Genomic DNA, 18,250 nt, shown 5'->3' on the forward strand with positions numbered 1-18,250 from the left:
CAGACAGACGGATGTTAGAGACTGTCTTCTGTGTCGTTGACTTGGCTGTGTGTGTGTGTGTGTGTGTGTGTGTGTGTGTGTGTGTGTGTGTGTGTGTGTGTGTGTGTGTGTGTGTGTGTGTGTGTGTGTGTGTGTGTGTGTGTGTGTGTGTGTAAGTAATGTGTCTTAAGGGCAGCACCTTTCCTTTGGCACAACGAGCAGTTGAAGCCTTCTGTCTCCCTGAAAATGATGTCACAGTTATTGAATATATATGATCAAATGATTATTGTTTTATCCTCAGGATGTGTGTGTGTGTGTTTCGATGTCTCTGACTGATCTGTGACAGTCTGTTGTTCTGTACAACTGTGATGGTCTGTGTCACTTTTGGGTAAGGAGAATGTCACCACCCCTCTCTCCGGTCCTTGCGCCTGGGTTCTAATACATGAAACTGGAACACAGGATGTGCGCTTGATTTGTCTCAGAGTTTGCACTTCTGGGACTGTTGCATTGTTCTCATGCTACTGGGTAAAACCTATATCAAGTGCACCTGATTTATGGGCTTTGAGATGGGAGGGGAAGTGTGTGTCTAAACAGTACTCGTCAGAGCTGGTGTTTCCGCTGCTCTTCCTCGATTGGTTCATGGATACTTGTGGACCTCCAGTGGTGGAACTCTACCTGTACCTGGTTCACTCTATACTGGTCATGATGGCACTCAAGAACATTCCATTCCTCTGCTCCCTCCCTTGTCCAATCGGATCTGTGTCCTCGTGTCCAATCAGAAGGAAAGGAACCCTGCACCGTGACTCATCACACCACATGAACCTCCAGATGAATCATTGTGTCGTTCTACCTGTTTTTTTTATTTTTTATTATTATTCAAGAATTGCTACAAACACCAAATATGTTTGTTTGTTTGACTGCTGTAATGCCGTTCTGTAATACCAGTGTAAGTGGATAGTAAGAAGGATGGTGCTCTGCTGTCCCTGTGCCGTGAACAGGGCCGGCAATGTCGCTGCCGCAGCTGAAACATCTGTGCTTCTCTGCAGACTGACTCCTCCCAGGTGCCTCAAGTGCTCTTGTTTGTGATCCAGTGATTTTAGACAAGTACCCTGTATCCTGTGATAAGCGCAGAGAGATGGAGACAGAGTTGGGGGGGGGGGGGGGAGAGACAGAGAGAGAGAGATTGTGACAAGAGTGGGAGGGAGAGAGAGGGAGAGAAAGAGGAAATGGGAGAGAGATAAATATAGGGCTATCCGAGCACATGCTCCTTTGGGGGGTCATTGTCAACCACCGCAAGAGTCATTCTAACAAGACAGTGAATGTGTGAGAAAAGGGAGAAAGTGGAAAGGGGAACAACAACAAAAACATATAAATATATAAAAGAATTGCACCACCGGTTCTGTCCTAATCCCCGGCCCCCTCTAACCCCTCCTCTCCTCTTTGTTGTTGTGGCTCGGTGTGTTTTTCTGTGTGTTTTTCTGTGTTGTTTCACATGAAATCCTTTTGAAGGGGCAGTGCCCTGTGATGTTGGACGTGCCAGTGTGTTCCGGTATGTGCAGTCTGAGGCCTCCGGGCAGCCTGTCTGTGGGAAGCACGACTGACTCCACAGGTCTACACCCCAGCAGGGGCTACGAGTTAGTCTGACGCCCTCCCAGAGGATCCACACAACAGCGCACATGTGTGACGCCACAAGGAAACGATCGAACAAACTGATTGTGAGCTTGACATTCCTAACAATCATCAAATTCATCATTTGTTATACACCTGTGTGGTTCCTCACATTCAGCTGGCTACTCGGGACCCTGCTTGTTGGTATAGCCCTGTGATGTTGGTTATATATATATACATAATTATATATAGCAAGAGATTATCATTTTATGTGGGTTGGTGGTGGTGGGTTGGTGGTGGAACTGTAGGATTTTGAAAGATGATTGTGTGTGTGTGGACGATGGTGGCTGTGGACCCGTCACGAGTATGAAGCCGACCTGGACATGGTGCTCAGCGTGCCCATGTTCAGGCACTCTGGTGTGCTTCTGCTGCTAGAGGTTCAGAACTTGTTTTAATGTACAATAAATGACTGGTGAAACCAAGGCCTGCATGTCTCTGCGTGATTGTTTCTGACACACACACAGCACGACACAAATCGCACACACTCAGCGTGATACCAATCACACACACACACACTGCGCGCGCACACACAGCATGATACAAATACACAAAAGTCCGGGCAATATTGAAACTGTACTGTATGGAAGACATGACCCGGTCTGACAAGTCGGTACCCGTTTGCCTTCCGAGTGTCTCTGAGATGAGCTGAGATGTGCCAGCCTTCTGCCAGCGCTGAAAGGCTGCGGGCTCGACTCATTCTTTGTTCTTTGTTTCTCCGTCCTGACATCAGTCATCATCTCACTCTGAGGCCTGTCTGAACGTCGCAAACTACAAGCAGGGATGAAGCATATGACGGATTGAGCCGCCTGCTTCAGCGAGACACATTCACAGCCCCCCTGCAGGAGAAGGACGCGCTGGAGAGAGGTCCTCGGTCTGGTTTAGAGAGCAACCTTCTGTTCGTTGAGGTAGGTCAGAGGTACCATGGCTGGTCACGTCAAGCTTCCCCTGTCCACGGCTTTGAACCATCCCGTCACAAACATTCGGCGATTTCCTGTCAAAAGAAACGTTGCCAGTGGGGCCAACTGATGTTTGTCTTTCACCAGGCTAGGGAGGAAAAGGTTGGCTAGGAGACAGAAGATCAATGATGCATTCATTTTTAATGAAACCTTTGTATGAAGTGAATGTGTGAAATGGAAACCAGGGCCAGAGGAGAGCGGAGTATAAAGCAAATGGGTGTTTTAGTGAGGCAGGTCTTCACAAAACCAAAACCTGTTTCTTTGCATTGATACTTTCCTGTAATGCTTCAAGACTGAAATGACTAACTGACTAATCCATTTCCTAACACTGTCTAGATGGATACATTGAAAAACAGAACTCTCAGGCTTATAGGCTTATAGGCATCCCATATCTACGTACTCGTCATGCCAACATACATACATGGAACTATGGTACACGTATACTGTCTCATCTGTACTGTAGACATCCCATTCCATTCCACATATGTACATATTTAAAGCCCCAGCAAACCACCTCAGCACATTCTACTCCCTCCTCCACAATAGCATTCTGCACCACTCCATCGGAGAAAGATGGAAAAGTGAGAAAACGAATGTGGATGCTCCAGTTGTGATCCTGTTACATGCATACATGCATGAGGTTACATGAATAAATATATTGACCTTGAACTAAATAAGTGATTGATTACATATTTCATGTCTGATATTTGATGTTTTTTTTCCTCATCAAAGTACAAGCATAGATCAAATAGAAACTTTGATTAAACCTCTTCAGGAAACTTGAGATGCAGGGGGTTTGTTCCAGGAAAACTCAAGGATGTAGATGCTAGGAGTTTGTTTGTGTTGGAATATGCACCACCAAGAATCAAATTCATCCCTTTCAACAGAAGTCTTTTACTTCCTCATGCAAAAAAGTATCAATTTGAACTTTGACTTCTGACACTACTGAGTTGCATCAAGAGTCTATTTAGCTTCAATCCCTGGAGCCAGCCATCCTAAATGGTATGACGTAGATTTAAAAATATATACAGTACAATTTCATACATACAGTCAACTTTGTTGCAGGGATTGTGTTCTTTATCTACCATTAGCCATAATAAATGCTGGGCCGATTGATTGTAGTTGCATCATGTGTTCCAGATTGCCCTCAGAGCAGAGGAACTGGAGCAGAGACCAGAGCAGGCCACAGAGATAAGCGCGGATGTGAATATATTAATTTGTATGGTGCAGGCAGCAAGCAACAGCAACCTCCTTGTTCCTGTCAGTTCCCCGGGCTGACTGGAGATCAGAAATCTCTGCTGGCTACCCTGGGTGTCTGGTTCAAAACGGCTCTTGTTCCTCTCCCTCCTGGAACAGATACCATTTCACCTCAGGTGAAAATGTGCAATAATAAACCTCTCACCAATATAACAAGACAGTTTTTTTTCAAAATAATTTCCTGGTTCCTGGGTTCCAGGTAATAGTCGACTAGGGTCCTTCAGGCAGGGGGGCTGTGAGCTTCTCATCTGGAGCCAAGTGTTGGGAGGGAAAGAGAAACTTCTGATAGACAGTGCCCTCAAGGCTCACATGTGAGCCTCCCATCTGGACCCTACAGAACAGGATGAGAGCGCAGCAGTGATTGTATGACATGTTTTTCACGTGGGCCCCTGTATCACCTCAGAGGCGGAATCGCTTGACAACGAGACACGTGCAGATGAAGCGTGCAGGAACATCCCACGGACATACGACGCTCACCCACCTCTGCATCGTCGAGGAGGAGGTGTTGGGGGTGCTCCGAGCCATTCTACACCTTCTTTGAGAGAGAACAGTTGCTAGTTGCTAGCGTACCTCAGGCTAACATGATGCCTGAGCCAAATGTTCCATTTGAGTCCTCTCATATTAATACAGATGATGATTCTTAGCTCCTTCGGCAGAGACGTGATGAGAACGTCATTAAAACTACCCTGTGGCAACTACAAGACATTTCCTTCATCTTGCATCATACCTTCTGTTCCTTGTGTCCTCCTGGTGCTTGTGTTTGTACACACACACACACACACACAACCACACACATACTGGGTATGGGTTTAGATCAGTGGCAGAGCATATGACTGTATCTGAAGAGGTTGCAGGTTCAAATCCCTGCTTTGTGTAAAAGCACCTGCTAAAAGGAATACATGATCATTGATTCACAAACACTGACTGCAGCATCTCAATATTTCTGACACACATCAGATCTCTTTCAGTGGTTCCCCTTCTATAACCACATCTCACTTGACGCACGAACCATATACACGATAAACCGTACATGATCTATTTTAGAGCAGGACCCATGGCGTCCTCTCCTCAGTCCTCTGAGGACGGTAAGCACACAGCCTTCCACACAGTCATGACGCCTGTGCAACTGATTTCCATCTGTTACCGTCAGTCTCCTCTGCACTCTTGGTCGTCTTGCACGTTCTGATGTGGTTGAATATGTCTGTACAGGTCTGAATACTTTGGGGGTGGAGGTGGTGATCCAGCCTGTCGGCCTGTCTGTGTGCTGTGTGTTGACTCAGCCAAGCTAGCGTTCGCCTTCAGGCCGTCTCAGAGTCTAAACTGGATTCAGACGTGAACTGCATTCCCTTTATCTGTCTCCTGTTTCAGATGTATGGAATGTGTAGCCTGTCATTCCTCCACCACAGGAGTGCACAGGAGTCTCATTACAGGTGGACGTGTATTGTCCGAGGCTCGTGTTGAGGCACAGTGCCCTCTGGTGTTGTATCGCATCAATAACCAAATGGGGCAGGAACAGAATTCCCCTTTCAGTAATTGTGTGTACTTCAGTCATAAGAAAATACAGACTTTATTATTAACTCAAATAAAAACAAATCATAGTGTCAAGAGGTGATGGCAGTATTTTTTCAATGTATTTCATTACGGTTACAGTGTCCCTCAGTGACGCGTCTCAACCTGCATTCTCAGCACATTTCAGCAGCTTTGGAAAGATTACTGTGCACACCAGAACAAGCCTGAGGAGTGAGTCGTTTGCTGTCTATTTAACTACTATTGACAGGTAGACCAGCTGTCTGTGTACATGCAATAATAATCTGATGATCCATTGCTCAGGGCTTAAAGCTACCCTCCTTCTCCTTCCCTCCCTTCCTCCATCCACCTCTCCTCACACAGTCAAGTCCCAACTCACAGTTTAGGAGCAGGAGCCCAGAAGACAACAAACTGTTCTTGCAACATGGCCTCAAAGAGTTTGGAATGTCTGGCGCTAACCACGGCCCTGCCCTGGCCATGGTTTCACCCTGACCAGGGTCAGGGCTACGTGGAGTGAGACACCTCGGTCAGTGGGGTGTCCGTGCCGCCTGGCGCGGTCAGCAGAGGGCGTGCACTCCACTCCAGCATTGCCTCGACGCTGTAGACCAGCAGGATGTTAACGCTGAGGCTGAGAGGCAGCACGCCGAGAGAGAACACACACACCAGCCCTGTCATTAACCTAGCTCTGGGGGAGGGAAAGAACTCGCCCTGCCCCCCACGCTGGCTAGCTGCTACGTGTAACGAGGAACCGTCTGTGTCCAGGTGTGTGCGTTCCTCCACAACGGGTGGAGGAGGCATGCCTGCGTTGCCAGCTTCCTGTCCCCCGTCTGAAGGCAAACACTCCAGGCGAAAGGAGGTAGCAGAGTTTCCATGGTGACACTGAGACAGCTGCGCCGGGTTCCTTTCATAGACGCTGGGAGCGCAGCACCTGCTCTGTGTTTTTCCTGAGTCAACAAAAAACTCGGCGGCTGACGTGAGTGTCAACAGCCCAGGGTCCACGGCCTTGGACGATGGAGGTTGGACTGGTGTTTGGTCAAACTTCTGCATGTCAGCGCTGCAGCTCTCCTGTGGCGGGACTGTAGGCTGGTCGACCAGGGTAGTTTGCTTGACTCTCAGCATCAGGCCCTGGACCACCATGAGGACGATGAGGAGACCCAGGACCACCACACACCAGCAGGGCTCCCTCGGCCCAGACAGGGAGGTGAACAGGCTGGGGAGGCACAGGGGGAGGGAGCCGGTGGTCTGGATGCAGACCTCAGCCAACAGCTCCTCCGACGTCTTGCTCCACAGGGACCCATGGAGGCCAGACAGAACCCACACCAGCAGACAGCAGAGAAAGTCAGGGAGATAGGTCAGGTCATGGTCCTTCACCACCTCCACTGCCACACAGCCCAGACAGGTAGCATCCTTCTGTCCCACTGGGATTTCACCCCCCTCTTCCTCGTCTTCCTCGTCTTCCTCGTCTTCCAGCCCCAATCCACGAAACCGTTTGGGAAAGTACAACCTCATCACCGTCTCCACAGCAACCAGAGTCATGGTGAACCCCAGCACCGCTCCGTAGGTGTGGCTGAGGAAGAGCAGGAAGCGCAGGGCGATGACATCAGCAGACACGACCAGCGGAGGAAGCCAGGGCTTGGAAATCCAGAGGACGACCAGGAAGACTAGGAGAGAAGGAAACAAACAATCAAGTAACCCACAACAAGGTAGAAGACACGAGGATGAGTGAGTGACTTGGTGAGTGAGTGAGTGAGTCACGGCGGTTGGCACTACTGACGCACAGAACAGAAAACACCAAGAGTTATGTGAAACGTTTAGGGGACCTACTGGTGACAGCAATGTCGGTGAAGATGAGCAGACAACAACAGCAGAAGCTCATAGGGCTGCGACAGGCTGAGACCGCGGGGAGGCAGAGGAGACTGCAGGCCAGTTTACACACACACAGAAGAGCGGCTCCCTCCAGTACGCCATCCATGGCTGGGACAGAACACAGCAGACACAAGGAGGAAACAACAGCATATTACAAAACTCTCTGTCGCTCCATTTCTTCTTCCTCTCCTTCGCTTTGACCGCCTCAGGGAGAATGAGGAATTTAACCTGAACATTCCAACAGCTCAACAAGCTAAACAAGATCAACCAAGCGCATGCATCTTCATGTATTTTTATGTATCATTTGAAAATGGATTGGATCAAAATGTTGTCATCACAACAGTGTCAAGCATGGTCTATCTTGCTGGTCATGTTTGGTCACTGGAATTTCAATAAACACAGACTTGGGGTTAAAGTCTGTAGACTTGATCGCTGAAAATTAGTCAGATTCAAAAGGCCTAGTTGTATCATGTCATACTTACTTGTATAACAGCAGCCATGGAATGAATCAGTAGCAGAGTTCAAGCTTACACTGAACACACCTTCCTAAACCAATTTGTGTAGCAAATCTACAGTTCATCCTCAGCGACATTATGCAAAGCCCAACTCATAACACTCTGGCTGTGACATTACCCCAGATAGTCTAATTGCACATCCGAGAACAGAGACAGCTAAAGACATGACCAGGGAAACGTAAAGACGTTTCAAACAGAGGAAATTGCAGAGGAGTTGGTGGTCAATATATTACCTGTGCAAGCAGGAGCTTCTAGGACTGAATGAGCTAAACTGGTTTCTTGCCTCTATCTCTCTCTCTCTCTCTCTCTCTCTCTCTCTCTCTCTCTCTCTCTCTCCCCACCTCCGTTACCCCTCCCCCTGGACCTGTTCGGTCTCTTCTGCTAGATTCTCACCTGTGGCGGGGAGGGACTGAGCACATGTGCGTTTAGAAGGTGTGTCAGTGTTTGCACAGATCACAGAAAAGAAAAACCAGTTGAACAGCTTCAAGCAGGGTATGATGGGAGGGGGAGGGGGGCTGCCATCTCCTGCTGAGCTGTGCACAAGACAGATTAGTTGAGCAGGCCTCTGATAAGTTTGATGAGGGAGCTATGCTAGCTTTATGAGTAGCCTACACCTACATGTCATATATTTTGGGCAAGACCAGCTTTAATATTTGTACAAGTCTTTAAAGTTCATTTGCATAGTGTTTTAGTCGTCCTGTCGTTTTCTATTTATAGAGACACAAGTTAGGACAAATATATGGCAATAAACGAATTGAATATATACACTGTAACTTGATATATGTTTTTATTTGAATATTTTCCAAAATCTGCATGTCTCAGTGAAAAATCAATGATGTAGAAATTGCTGTTTCCCTGCAACACCCAGAAGTGAACAGTAGGCGACCCGGAAGACCTGAACTACGTCTGAAAGCGAGAAGAAAGAACATTCTAACCATTTATAAAATACATCCAAATATTCCAGCGAGGTGACAGGTATGTTGGCTTTGTAATTATTGCCTAACGCTATGAGTTATATGAGGAAATGTTCTGCTGTCCTAATGCTTTTTTCGGAAATAGGTATTTCTACCATTCGAGACGCGAAAAAGTTCAAATAAAAGATATATGCTACAATTGCTAATCCAGGTTTGCAAAGGTTGCGTTAACATCATTCCATTGCACGTAGCACAAAATGCCAAGGAATAAAATTGTTGACTAGGATAGTGAATGCACACAGCTGCTTGGACGCGATGCATTTTCAAAGCATGATGATTGTTGTAGGAAGTGTCTAGTTTTTTTTTTCTTCTCCCCGAGCCGGGCTATTCAAACCTGCAAATCAAAGTAAACAATCATTCGTACACTTAACGCAAACAAATGGATCACACATTTGCAGGCCACGCACTTGGTTTAATTCAGTAGGCGAATTATGACTGTAATGTGGGATTCGCAGAATATGGCGTCCTGTCCTTATAAAAATAAGACAGGCTGCCATTTTTGTTTTTCTTTTGTCTGAAATTTTTTAATAAAACTGTCTGAGAATGTGGGAGAGGCTACAGGAGTGAGGCTTCGAGGGGGATGGCGCAGTTTCTGAAACCAATTGCCCATAATAATTCTGTTGTTAACGTTTGACAACACAATGTTTTTCAAATAAATGTAGCTAGGGAAAGTTACCCAGCCCAACTTTTGTTAGTTTCTTTCTCTTGGTTGTCTATTCTGTCAAAACGATATATTTAATCATTGATATAGCAAATTAGTAAATTATAGGAAACAGTTAAACAAAAGTTTGGCTATAGAATATTCATGTCCACCATCTTTTTAGTAGTTTACATTTGACTTTTAATATTTAACCAATTTTATTGTAATAAATATATATTTTTTTACATTACACACCATGGTGATGCAAAGAAAATTAGACAGATCACTTTTGATTGGAGATACTATAATCTCATATAGGAATATTAATATTACAGTGAAAGGCTTTCATCAAAGAGCAACATACCATCACTGTAAAGTGTTCTTGAATTCCTTTTAGACCAGTTGAAAGATGTAGGATTTTACCTGTACATATTTTAGTTATCTAAAATAATCTGAAGGTTGCCAGTTCGATTCCCGGCCGTGCCAAATTACGTTGTGTCCTTGGGCAAGGCACTTCACCCCACTTGCCTTGGGGGAGAATGTCCCTGTACTTACTGTAAGTCGCTCGGGATAAGCGTCTGCTAAATGACTAAATGTAATATTTTCTCGCCTGACATCTGATTTGATAGAAATTTCATATTTTAACCATAATGCAACCTTTATGTGAATTTAAGTGGTCCAGTAGGTCACAGTGAAAGTCAATAACATTTGTCTTATGTCCTATAATACACCTGAATGTTGTGCGTTACAGCAGCATGAGCAGTAGGTGCTACATGTTCATAAACACCATAAAATCTGCTTTTACTTCGATCTTAAGACTTGCTGTATTGATGCATTACTTTGATGCGTTAAAAAGAGGTTTGGCTATAGACAGATTGAAACATCAGATCTCACAAAGATGTCATTTTGTGTTGAGAGAGGCTGTCTGGCCACTTTGTTGAATCCCAGGAGAGAGCCTGCAGGAAGTGAAATGGACACCCATTGGCATCATTAGGGAAATATTTTGGGGGGTTTAGGTTCATACGGCTGGACCTATCCTTTTTGTTTCTTTTGGCTCCGGCCTGTGGACTGTGCTATGCTGCTGCTAAGTCAAACAGACTTCAGGACGGAGAGCTGTGCCAAAGCACGCAACACAAAATGTCGTATAAAGGAATTTATAAGCTCTGAAGAGAGAAGCTATGGAAAGAAAGACCTCAACGGGCCTTATGTTAAAAGAACAAGCACAAACGAGTCTCCAACAGTTTGGGGGCGGCTGGGGCTCAGGGGATAGAGAGGGTTGTCTGTTAATCGCAAGGTCGGCGGTTCAATCCCCGACTCCTCCTAGCTCATGTGCCGAAGTAACCTTGAGCAAGACTCTGAACCCCAAGTTGCTCCCGATGGGCAGGCCGGCGCCTTGCATGGTAGCTCGCTGCCGTCGGTATGTGTGATTGTGAGTATGAATGGGTGAATGAGAGGCAAAGCTTTGAGTGCTGCTAAGGTAGAAAAGCGCTATATAAATGCACTTAATTTAACAGTCACTTGTTTTGGCTTGATGGTGTTCCTGATGGATTGCCATGATCTTTGGTGGCATTATTCTACATCCCTGTGGGGAAATACGCAGTGCACCTCTCAGATAAAGGGTAGGTTGAGAATCTTGAGTGTATCTGTCAAAAGACAACCTTTGTCCTCCGCCTGTACTGTGTGGATGAAGGAAAGAAGGAATTGGAGGATAAGGAAGGGGAGGAGGAGGAAAAAGAGGACTGGGGAAGGGGATGAGAAGAGGAGGAGAGGGAGGGAGGGAGGGAGAGATCATGGACAGCAGGGGTTTGCCTAATATGCGAGCCACCAACTGGCAGAATTCTTAAACCATTTCTGTTATATCTGATATCAGAGCTTTTTTTTATTTTAATTTTTGAACAAGATGTGGCTTCCATGTGAAAGTGAAGGTGCTGGCTGTGTGTGTAGATCCTGTGCAGAAGCCGACAGGGAGGCAGTATGAACGCTGCCTCGTGAGTACCTACATCCCAGAGAGAAGCACAGGGTGACTCACACTTTTGGTTTTCTTTGAAGAATTTCCTGCTGACTTGATTCCATAGCTCCTTTTAAAAAAGGACAACTTTTGTAGCTGGCTTTGGGTGGCTGTTGCTGATGTTGTGACTCAGACAAACATGGGGATGGAGAAGTGCCACTGTCAAACGGTGTCACACTCTCCTCTCAGAGCTAAAGGAAGAATCCAATGCCGAGTAGAGAAGTGATAAGTATCTACAGACCATTACACTGAAATTCTCTACATTCTCTCACTTTCTTTTGAGTAGTTCCCAATTGTTTCAGATGGCCCACTTACTAAAGCTATTACGCATGCTGCAACACTTGAGGTTGATAAATGTGTGTACTTGTCATAGTTACTTGTCATCATTTCTTCAGTCAAAGCCCTCACTGTTTCATGAACTTCAACTTCAACTTCAATTCCAGCTATGTGAAACACCTTTTTTAGCCTAGTTAATAAGCAACTCGGTTGTTTTGTTAGTTAGAAGCTCTGCCGTGGATGGTATGCAGCGTTAACCCCATTGAAAATGTTGCTTCATGTTGTTTTTCCACTTCAGGATGGCTGAGCCTCGTTTTAACAACCCCTACTTCTGGCCTCCGCCTCCAAGCATGCCTGGTCAGGTGAGAACATCTCCTTGGCTCTCTCGCTTTCTCAATAATGTTGAGGAAATATTGCCTGTTGGATGATTGAAACAGTATTTACTTTAAGCACATTTGTTGTGCAATGCATGCAACACCGGATTATTTCTATAGGACATATTTTACAAAGGTTCCCTAAGAACATTATGGTTCATGTGGGCTCCACTCCTTGTGCGGGGCACTTGCCCTTTCAGGCCTCTAGAGGGAACCAAATCACAGATTAACAGCACCACCCTGACCGTAACCCCTCAAACCCTCCCTGATATTAACTGGTGAATATTCTCTTGCTGTGGTATGTTGCTTATCCTGGCTGTCAGCTGGATAACCTAGTCTTGATCAATAAAATCAAGGAGCAGCTGATGGCAGAGAAGATACGTCCTCCACACCTGCCCTCCACCACAGTCCCTTCCCAGCAGCCCTTGCTGGTCCCGGCCACCCAGACAGAAGGCGGGCAGCACGGTATGCCCGGTCCCAAGGTCCAACAGATGGGTGGGGGACTCCACAGCCACAGTCACAGCCCGTCTCAGCCAGACATCGCCCTTCACGCACGGCCAGCCTCCAGCACAGTGGCAGGTAGCTACCCTGGTCCCTCCCTGTTCGTTCAGCCGTCAGGTAGCTACCCTGGTCCCTCACTGGTCCCTTACCCATCAGGTAGCTATGCTCTCACTGCGTCTACACTTGGCCTAACCCCCTCCCCCCCCTACATGCACCCTCCACCCACCTGCCGCCAGTGTCGACACACTTAGGGTCTGATTCTTCCAAGCTGTTCCCTCCCTTGCAGCCCTACCTGGCAGTTCAGACAGGACACCAGGGCTCATGGGAGAGGGTAGCTTAGTGGAATGGGGCAGACCCTTAGTTAGTGATGTGCATGAAACTCACCCTCCCTGCATCACTGGAGAGGGATCACTGTGTATGTAGTAAAGATCCCCATACTATGACTGTCCTGTCTTAGAGGGGAAAAAAACAATGAAGTGGCTTGTGATATATTGGCAAGCTTCTTCACTTGCTATGGCGATTTTTTTCATACATGGAAATGATGTTCTCTGTGGTTGTTCGATATTATAATTGTACGATTATCAGTCCACGGCCCCTCTCCAGTTAAGAGCTGTGGTGAGAAGTTAAATTATGTAAATATCTTCTTTTTGGGTGAAACTGTGAATTTTCTGCACATCTCTAACAGGGCGTATTCTTGGTGATGTAAACTTGAATCTGGACGATAAGACAGCTATAAAGGCTAGAGGACTGTGGGAGGACTGGCATTTGCGTCAAATCATAGACCAACCCTCTCGAACAAACCACCTGTCAGGTAAACACACGATTTAATGACACCACTCAGTGGTCACCTCGGGCAAGAGAGCTCTCCTACGAAAACTTCCTGGAAGAATTCTCCCACACTGGCCCCCACAACATGGAGGAATACCCTGTACTTTAGAGCATCTATCTAAACCATGTAGATGGTTTCAGGTTATCTTATATAGCCAGTCAGATCGTATTGCCATGACAGTCTTGAGACTATACACATACAGTAGTGTTTGTAAAGATACTACTTAAGACTCAGTAGCCAAACTACCATATCTTTGAAGTAATTACCACACCTCTCCTGGTCTGATTTAATCAGGTTTGACCCTCTCCTCTCGGACAGCCAATCACAACACATCAGAGGCAATCACACAGACCACACCCACCTCCAGCAGCCATAGCAGGCTAGGGGTTGCCCCCAGCCTCATCGCGGGATTGGCCGGCGGGCACGGGATGGAGCCAATCAAAAGCAACGGAGGCCTGGCTGGACTTCTAGGACCCCAACCCAAAGTGGAGCGAGGGCGTAAGAAGATAAAGGCTGAGAACGGGGCTGGTCCTCTCCTGGTGGTGCCCTACCCCCTCCTGGCCCCTGGGAACGACCAGCCCTGCCTCACCATCACTGCCAAAGAGGGCAAAACGTACAGGCAAGAGCTTCATGCTTTCATCTGACATGCTTCCTCCTCCCTCTCCTTGGGGAATGGCACATTTCCGTTTCAGTACAGTTTATTGACCATGTGTTGTTTTATTTGCCATTGTGTATTTGTCAGTGGGGACAAGTACAATTACAGATCCATTTATCGTGTGTGTGTGTGTTTGTGTGTTCATGCAGGTGTAAAGTGTGCCCGCTGACCTTCTTCTCCAAGTCCGACATGCAGATCCACTCCAAGTCGCACACGGAGGCCAAGGCCCATAAGTGTCCCCACTGCTCCAAGTCCTTCGCCAACGCCTCCTACCTGGCCCAGCACCTGCGCATCCACCTGGGAGTCAAGCCCTACCACTGCTCCTACTGTGAGAAGTGCTTCCGCCAGCTCTCCCACCTCCAGCAGCACACCAGGTCAGACCCAGCACTCCCCGTGCTGCCCAAACACTGCTCTGTCCAATGCTCTCTGACTCACCTTCCTACACAAATGTGAGAAGGCTGTTTGGGCTGGTTGTCTCCCTATGTTTGTGTATTCATTTTGCAGATGATTTTATCCAAAGCAATGTACAGAAAATGTATATAGTAAGTGCAGCAGATTATCAAGGACGGTTCTAACGGCTTAACAGTGGTTGGTACCAAGTGTGTACTGTACTTGTGGTGTTAAATCTGTAGGTAGAGCAGAAAGGCACTAAATGGAGCATGTTTTAATGGTTGATGACAACGATATGTCCTGATTTGACCAGGAAGTATGTAGAAATGCATTTATCTCACATTTTTGTCTCGGCTAGCTAACGTTGATAGTGTTACTGAATAGGCCTGTCGGATGATGCTCTGTGTCAAGTTTATTTTCATTGTGCCTCCCGCAGAATTCACACAGGTGACCGGCCTTATAAATGTGCCCATCCAGGATGTGAAAAGGCTTTTACTCAGCTCTCCAACCTGCAGGTGAGACCTACAGACAGATCTTTCTACAGTCTGACCAAATTCACTTACAGTTTAGTCAATGTGGAATATAGACTGAAATTCAGAACTAAAACTATTCAACTGAAAACTGAAAATAATTCCATAAATGGCGTTCGTTAAATAACTGCTTTACTGTTTGATGGATTCTTCTCTGTCATCTTCAGTCCCACCAGAGACAGCATAACAAAGACAAGCCCTTCAAGTGTTCCAACTGCTACCGTGCGTACTCGGACTCCGCCTCGCTGCAGATCCACCTGTCAGCCCACGCCATCAAGAACGCCAAGGCCTACTGCTGCAGCATGTGTGGCAGGGCCTACACCTCAGTGAGTAGCATCAAGCCCGGCGGCCCAACCCCTGAGACAGCGCTCTCTCAGTACTACCACGAATCATCATCATCATTTCTATGACTGACACACACATTGACATGTATGTAGTAGATCTTTTTTTAGCCAAAGTCACATATAAATAGTGCATAAACTGCAGTATAGTAGGTGCTGCTGACAACACACTCTCAGTCCCGCTGTCGTTCCGATGTGTGTAGTATGAAACTTGCAGTGTGTGTGTGAGGTTCCGATGTGTGTAGTATGAAACTTGCAGTGTGTGTGTGAGGTTCCGATGTGTGTAGTATGAAACTTGCAGTGTGTGTGTGAGGTTCCGATGTGTGTAGTATGAAACTTGCAGTGTGTGTGTGAGGTTCCGATGTGTGTAGTATGAAACTTGCAGTGTGTGTGTGAGGTTCCGATGTGTGTAGTATGAAACTTGCAGTGTGTGTGTGTGAGGTTCCGATGTGTGTAGTATGAAACTTGCAGTGTGTGTGTGAGGTTCCGATGTGTGTAGTATGAAACTTGCAGTGTGTGTGTGAGGTTCCGATGTGTGTAGCATGAAACTTGCAGTGTGTGTGTGAGGTTCCGATGTGTGTAGTATGAAACTTGCAGTGTGTGTGTGTGAGGTTCCGATGTGTGTAGTATGAAACTTGCAGTGTGTGTGTGAGGTTCCGATGTGTGTAGTATGAAACTTGCAGTGTGTGTGTGAGGTTCCGATGTGTGTAGCATGAAACTTGCAGTGTGTGTGTGAGGTTCCGATGTGTGTAGCATGAAACTTGCAGTGTGTGTGTGAGGTTCCGATGTGTGTAGTATGAAACTTGCAGTGTGTGTGTGAGGTTCCGATGTGTGTAGTATGAAACTTGCAGTGTGTGTGAGCCTCGTGACAGGCCTTGATGTGAAGTGTTGTGTGTTTCCTGCAGGAGACGTACCTCATGAAGCACATGTCGAAACACACGGTGGTGGAACACCTGGTGTCCCACCACTCTCCTCAGAGGACAGAGTCTCCCAGCATCCCTATACGGATCTCCCTCATCTGACAACTTCCTGTCGGACTGGACAGCCCGCCTCCACCCCGTCACCGAGCAACCCCACCCTCTGGTCCATCGAGTAAGATTCCTCTGTGATGTCTGCCGACTTTCAGCCCAGCGTGACCAATCCCAGATGACGGTTGTTGTCGTTTTGTTTTCCCCTTGGCAGGGTCTAAAATGTGCGCAAATATTTGTACCTCATTATAAGGTAGCCTCTTCTTTTTAATATATTGTTCTCTCCTTCTGTATCATTCTAGATGTTGATGGTATTAACGGGGAATGTTTGGGACATCCAAAGATGAATTCACAGCACTTTCAGGCCTTTGAGTACTGGCCCAAAAAAGATTTTAGTCTAATAAGACAAAAAAAAAGTATTGTTCCTGGCAGCTAAAATGTCAACCCTTCTTGTTATAGAGTACTACTCTCACTTGCTCTTCATATTGTCTATTTTGTTTTCCTCTATCCTCTGTGCAAAAATATATTTGCACTGGAAGTTATATCTTCCTTTAGGCTGGCCAACTGACCAATGACCATAACAATGTGAGTTGGATTTATCCAGTCGTTTATGTGCCCCAGTCAATGTTTGCGTTTGTTTGAAGATGTTTTCACTTAAGCTTTCCTACATTTTAGTCTGCAATGCACACACACTTCTCTCAACTGTAGGGTAAATGTTTTATTGCTTTTAAATTTGTATTATGCATTCAAAAAAACGAATATTTGCTGAAGGCAATCCTCAACCAAAATATAATTGGAATTTTAAAGTATTTGGACTTAAAATATGCACTGCCATGTAGTGAGATTTTGAATGAGTATTTCTTAATGCTATACAATATGTGCACACTGTTCAAACTCAAACAAGTTGTTCTGTTGGACATGTGTTCTGTTGTACGTGTGTGTGAACCCTCTGTCCTGTAAGCTTGGCTTGTGTGTATGTCTTGGTCAGGTGTGCATGTTGGTCTTCTTACCACGGTAAAGTACTTTTTTCCATATTGGAGGACATCTCTCAGAATATGTCAAGGATACTTCTCATGTCTGCAAGAATGTAACCCTGAATAGACCCGTCCTTCAACAGTATACTTTACAGTTGAAACCGAGGCATCATGGGAAAGATGTTATTAGTTCATAGTTGTATCTCTGGAGTGTATAGGCTGTTACACTTGTCCCTTCCTCTTTCTCCTCTAGTGTTTGAGGAGAAGATCTAACCTCTCATGTTCCTCCAGCTTCTACTGTAGTTGACTGGAGAGGCGAGGAGATGGGACGCTAGACTTCTGAGATTCAACCTCAGTGTTTCTAAACTGTCCCACCAAGAGGGCTGAGTTGATGGCAGTAGCCAGCCTCAGAATGGTGCTGAGTTGATGGCAGTCGCCAGCCTCAGAATGGTGCTGAGTTGATGGCAGTCGCCAGCCTCAGAATGGTGCTCGTCGGTTTAGATCTGTTAAACTGTGCCAAGCGTTTGTCATCTCCAATACTTTTCTAGGACTGATGCTGGGGTATGCACTTAACATGTATTCTTGATGGGTGTTCGTTAAGTGTATAGATATATTTATGTACAAAAGCCCTATTTCTTGTCTTCTCATGTCTAAATATTAATTTGCTATTTTTTATACAGTTAAGCCTTAACTTTATAACTATATGTTAATCATCACATCTTGTTTGTTATCATGTTTTTCACTACTCAGTACTTTTATGCATTTTTTTCTCATAGCATGAAATATACTGTAAATAAACTATATTAACTGTTAACCTTTTTATAGTAAATGATATGTGTAGCTAATGCATTGTGGTCCCTAATAGGTTGCCTTGGCTACACTTCAGTCTATAGACTCTGAGAGAATTGACTTTGTACCAATGAGAAAACAAATTAAAGACTGGAAATCCACCAACTAGTCTTGTTTTTCCCTGTGAGATGCTCAAATCTCCCCCAAATAATTTGTGTATGAACATAGAATGT

General features: G+C 45.9%; 3 protein-coding genes across 9 annotated transcripts in view; 2 read left to right on the forward strand and 1 right to left on the reverse strand.

The window, feature by feature from the left end:
• The window catches only part of trim62.1 (tripartite motif containing 62, tandem duplicate 1), a 21,812-nt gene extending 21,747 nt beyond the window's left edge, over nt 1-65 (forward strand). For both annotated transcript variants that reach the window (XM_062461003.1, XM_062461010.1), the window contains exon 6: nt 1-65. This exon is cut by the window's left edge and continues 695 nt beyond it. The gene's annotated coding sequence lies outside the window, so the exon portion shown is untranslated.
• Nucleotides 66-5,408: 5,343 nt separating this feature from the next.
• LOC134020820 (uncharacterized) lies at nt 5,409-8,208 on the reverse strand. Of its 2 annotated transcripts, none has more exons than XM_062461088.1 (3): nt 8,002-8,208; nt 7,212-7,361; nt 5,409-7,048 (listed from the first exon to the last, which is right to left on the reverse strand). In XM_062461088.1, the coding sequence occupies exons 2-3, from the start codon at nt 7,357-7,359 to the stop codon at nt 5,892-5,894; spliced, it is 1,305 nt and encodes a 434-aa protein (XP_062317072.1). In that variant the 5' UTR covers nt 7,360-7,361; nt 8,002-8,208; the 3' UTR covers nt 5,409-5,891. The 2 variants fall into 2 exon arrangements, with proteins under 2 accessions (XP_062317072.1, XP_062317081.1); XM_062461097.1 differs by lacking the exon at nt 8,002-8,208 and adding an exon at nt 7,736-7,841.
• On the forward strand, nt 7,976-16,720 carry znf362a (zinc finger protein 362a). 5 transcript variants are annotated; one of them, XM_062461045.1, is made up of 9 exons: nt 7,976-8,743; nt 11,965-12,028; nt 12,364-12,697; nt 13,227-13,352; nt 13,665-13,989; nt 14,175-14,399; nt 14,852-14,930; nt 15,113-15,271; nt 16,192-16,720. In XM_062461045.1, exons 2-9 carry the CDS (start codon nt 11,966-11,968, stop codon nt 16,306-16,308), a joined length of 1,428 nt encoding a protein of 475 aa, XP_062317029.1. In that variant the 5' UTR covers nt 7,976-8,743; nt 11,965; the 3' UTR covers nt 16,309-16,720. The 5 variants fall into 5 exon arrangements, with proteins under 5 accessions (XP_062317029.1, XP_062317038.1, XP_062317052.1 ...); XM_062461054.1 differs by having other exon boundaries at nt 13,689-13,989; XM_062461068.1 differs by having other exon boundaries at nt 12,364-12,619.
• Nucleotides 16,721-18,250: the final 1,530 nt, after the last annotated feature.

Source organism: Osmerus eperlanus, chromosome 1 (assembly GCF_963692335.1).
Source record: "Osmerus eperlanus chromosome 1, fOsmEpe2.1, whole genome shotgun sequence".
NCBI classification, from domain to species: domain Eukaryota; kingdom Metazoa; phylum Chordata; class Actinopteri; order Osmeriformes; family Osmeridae; genus Osmerus; species Osmerus eperlanus.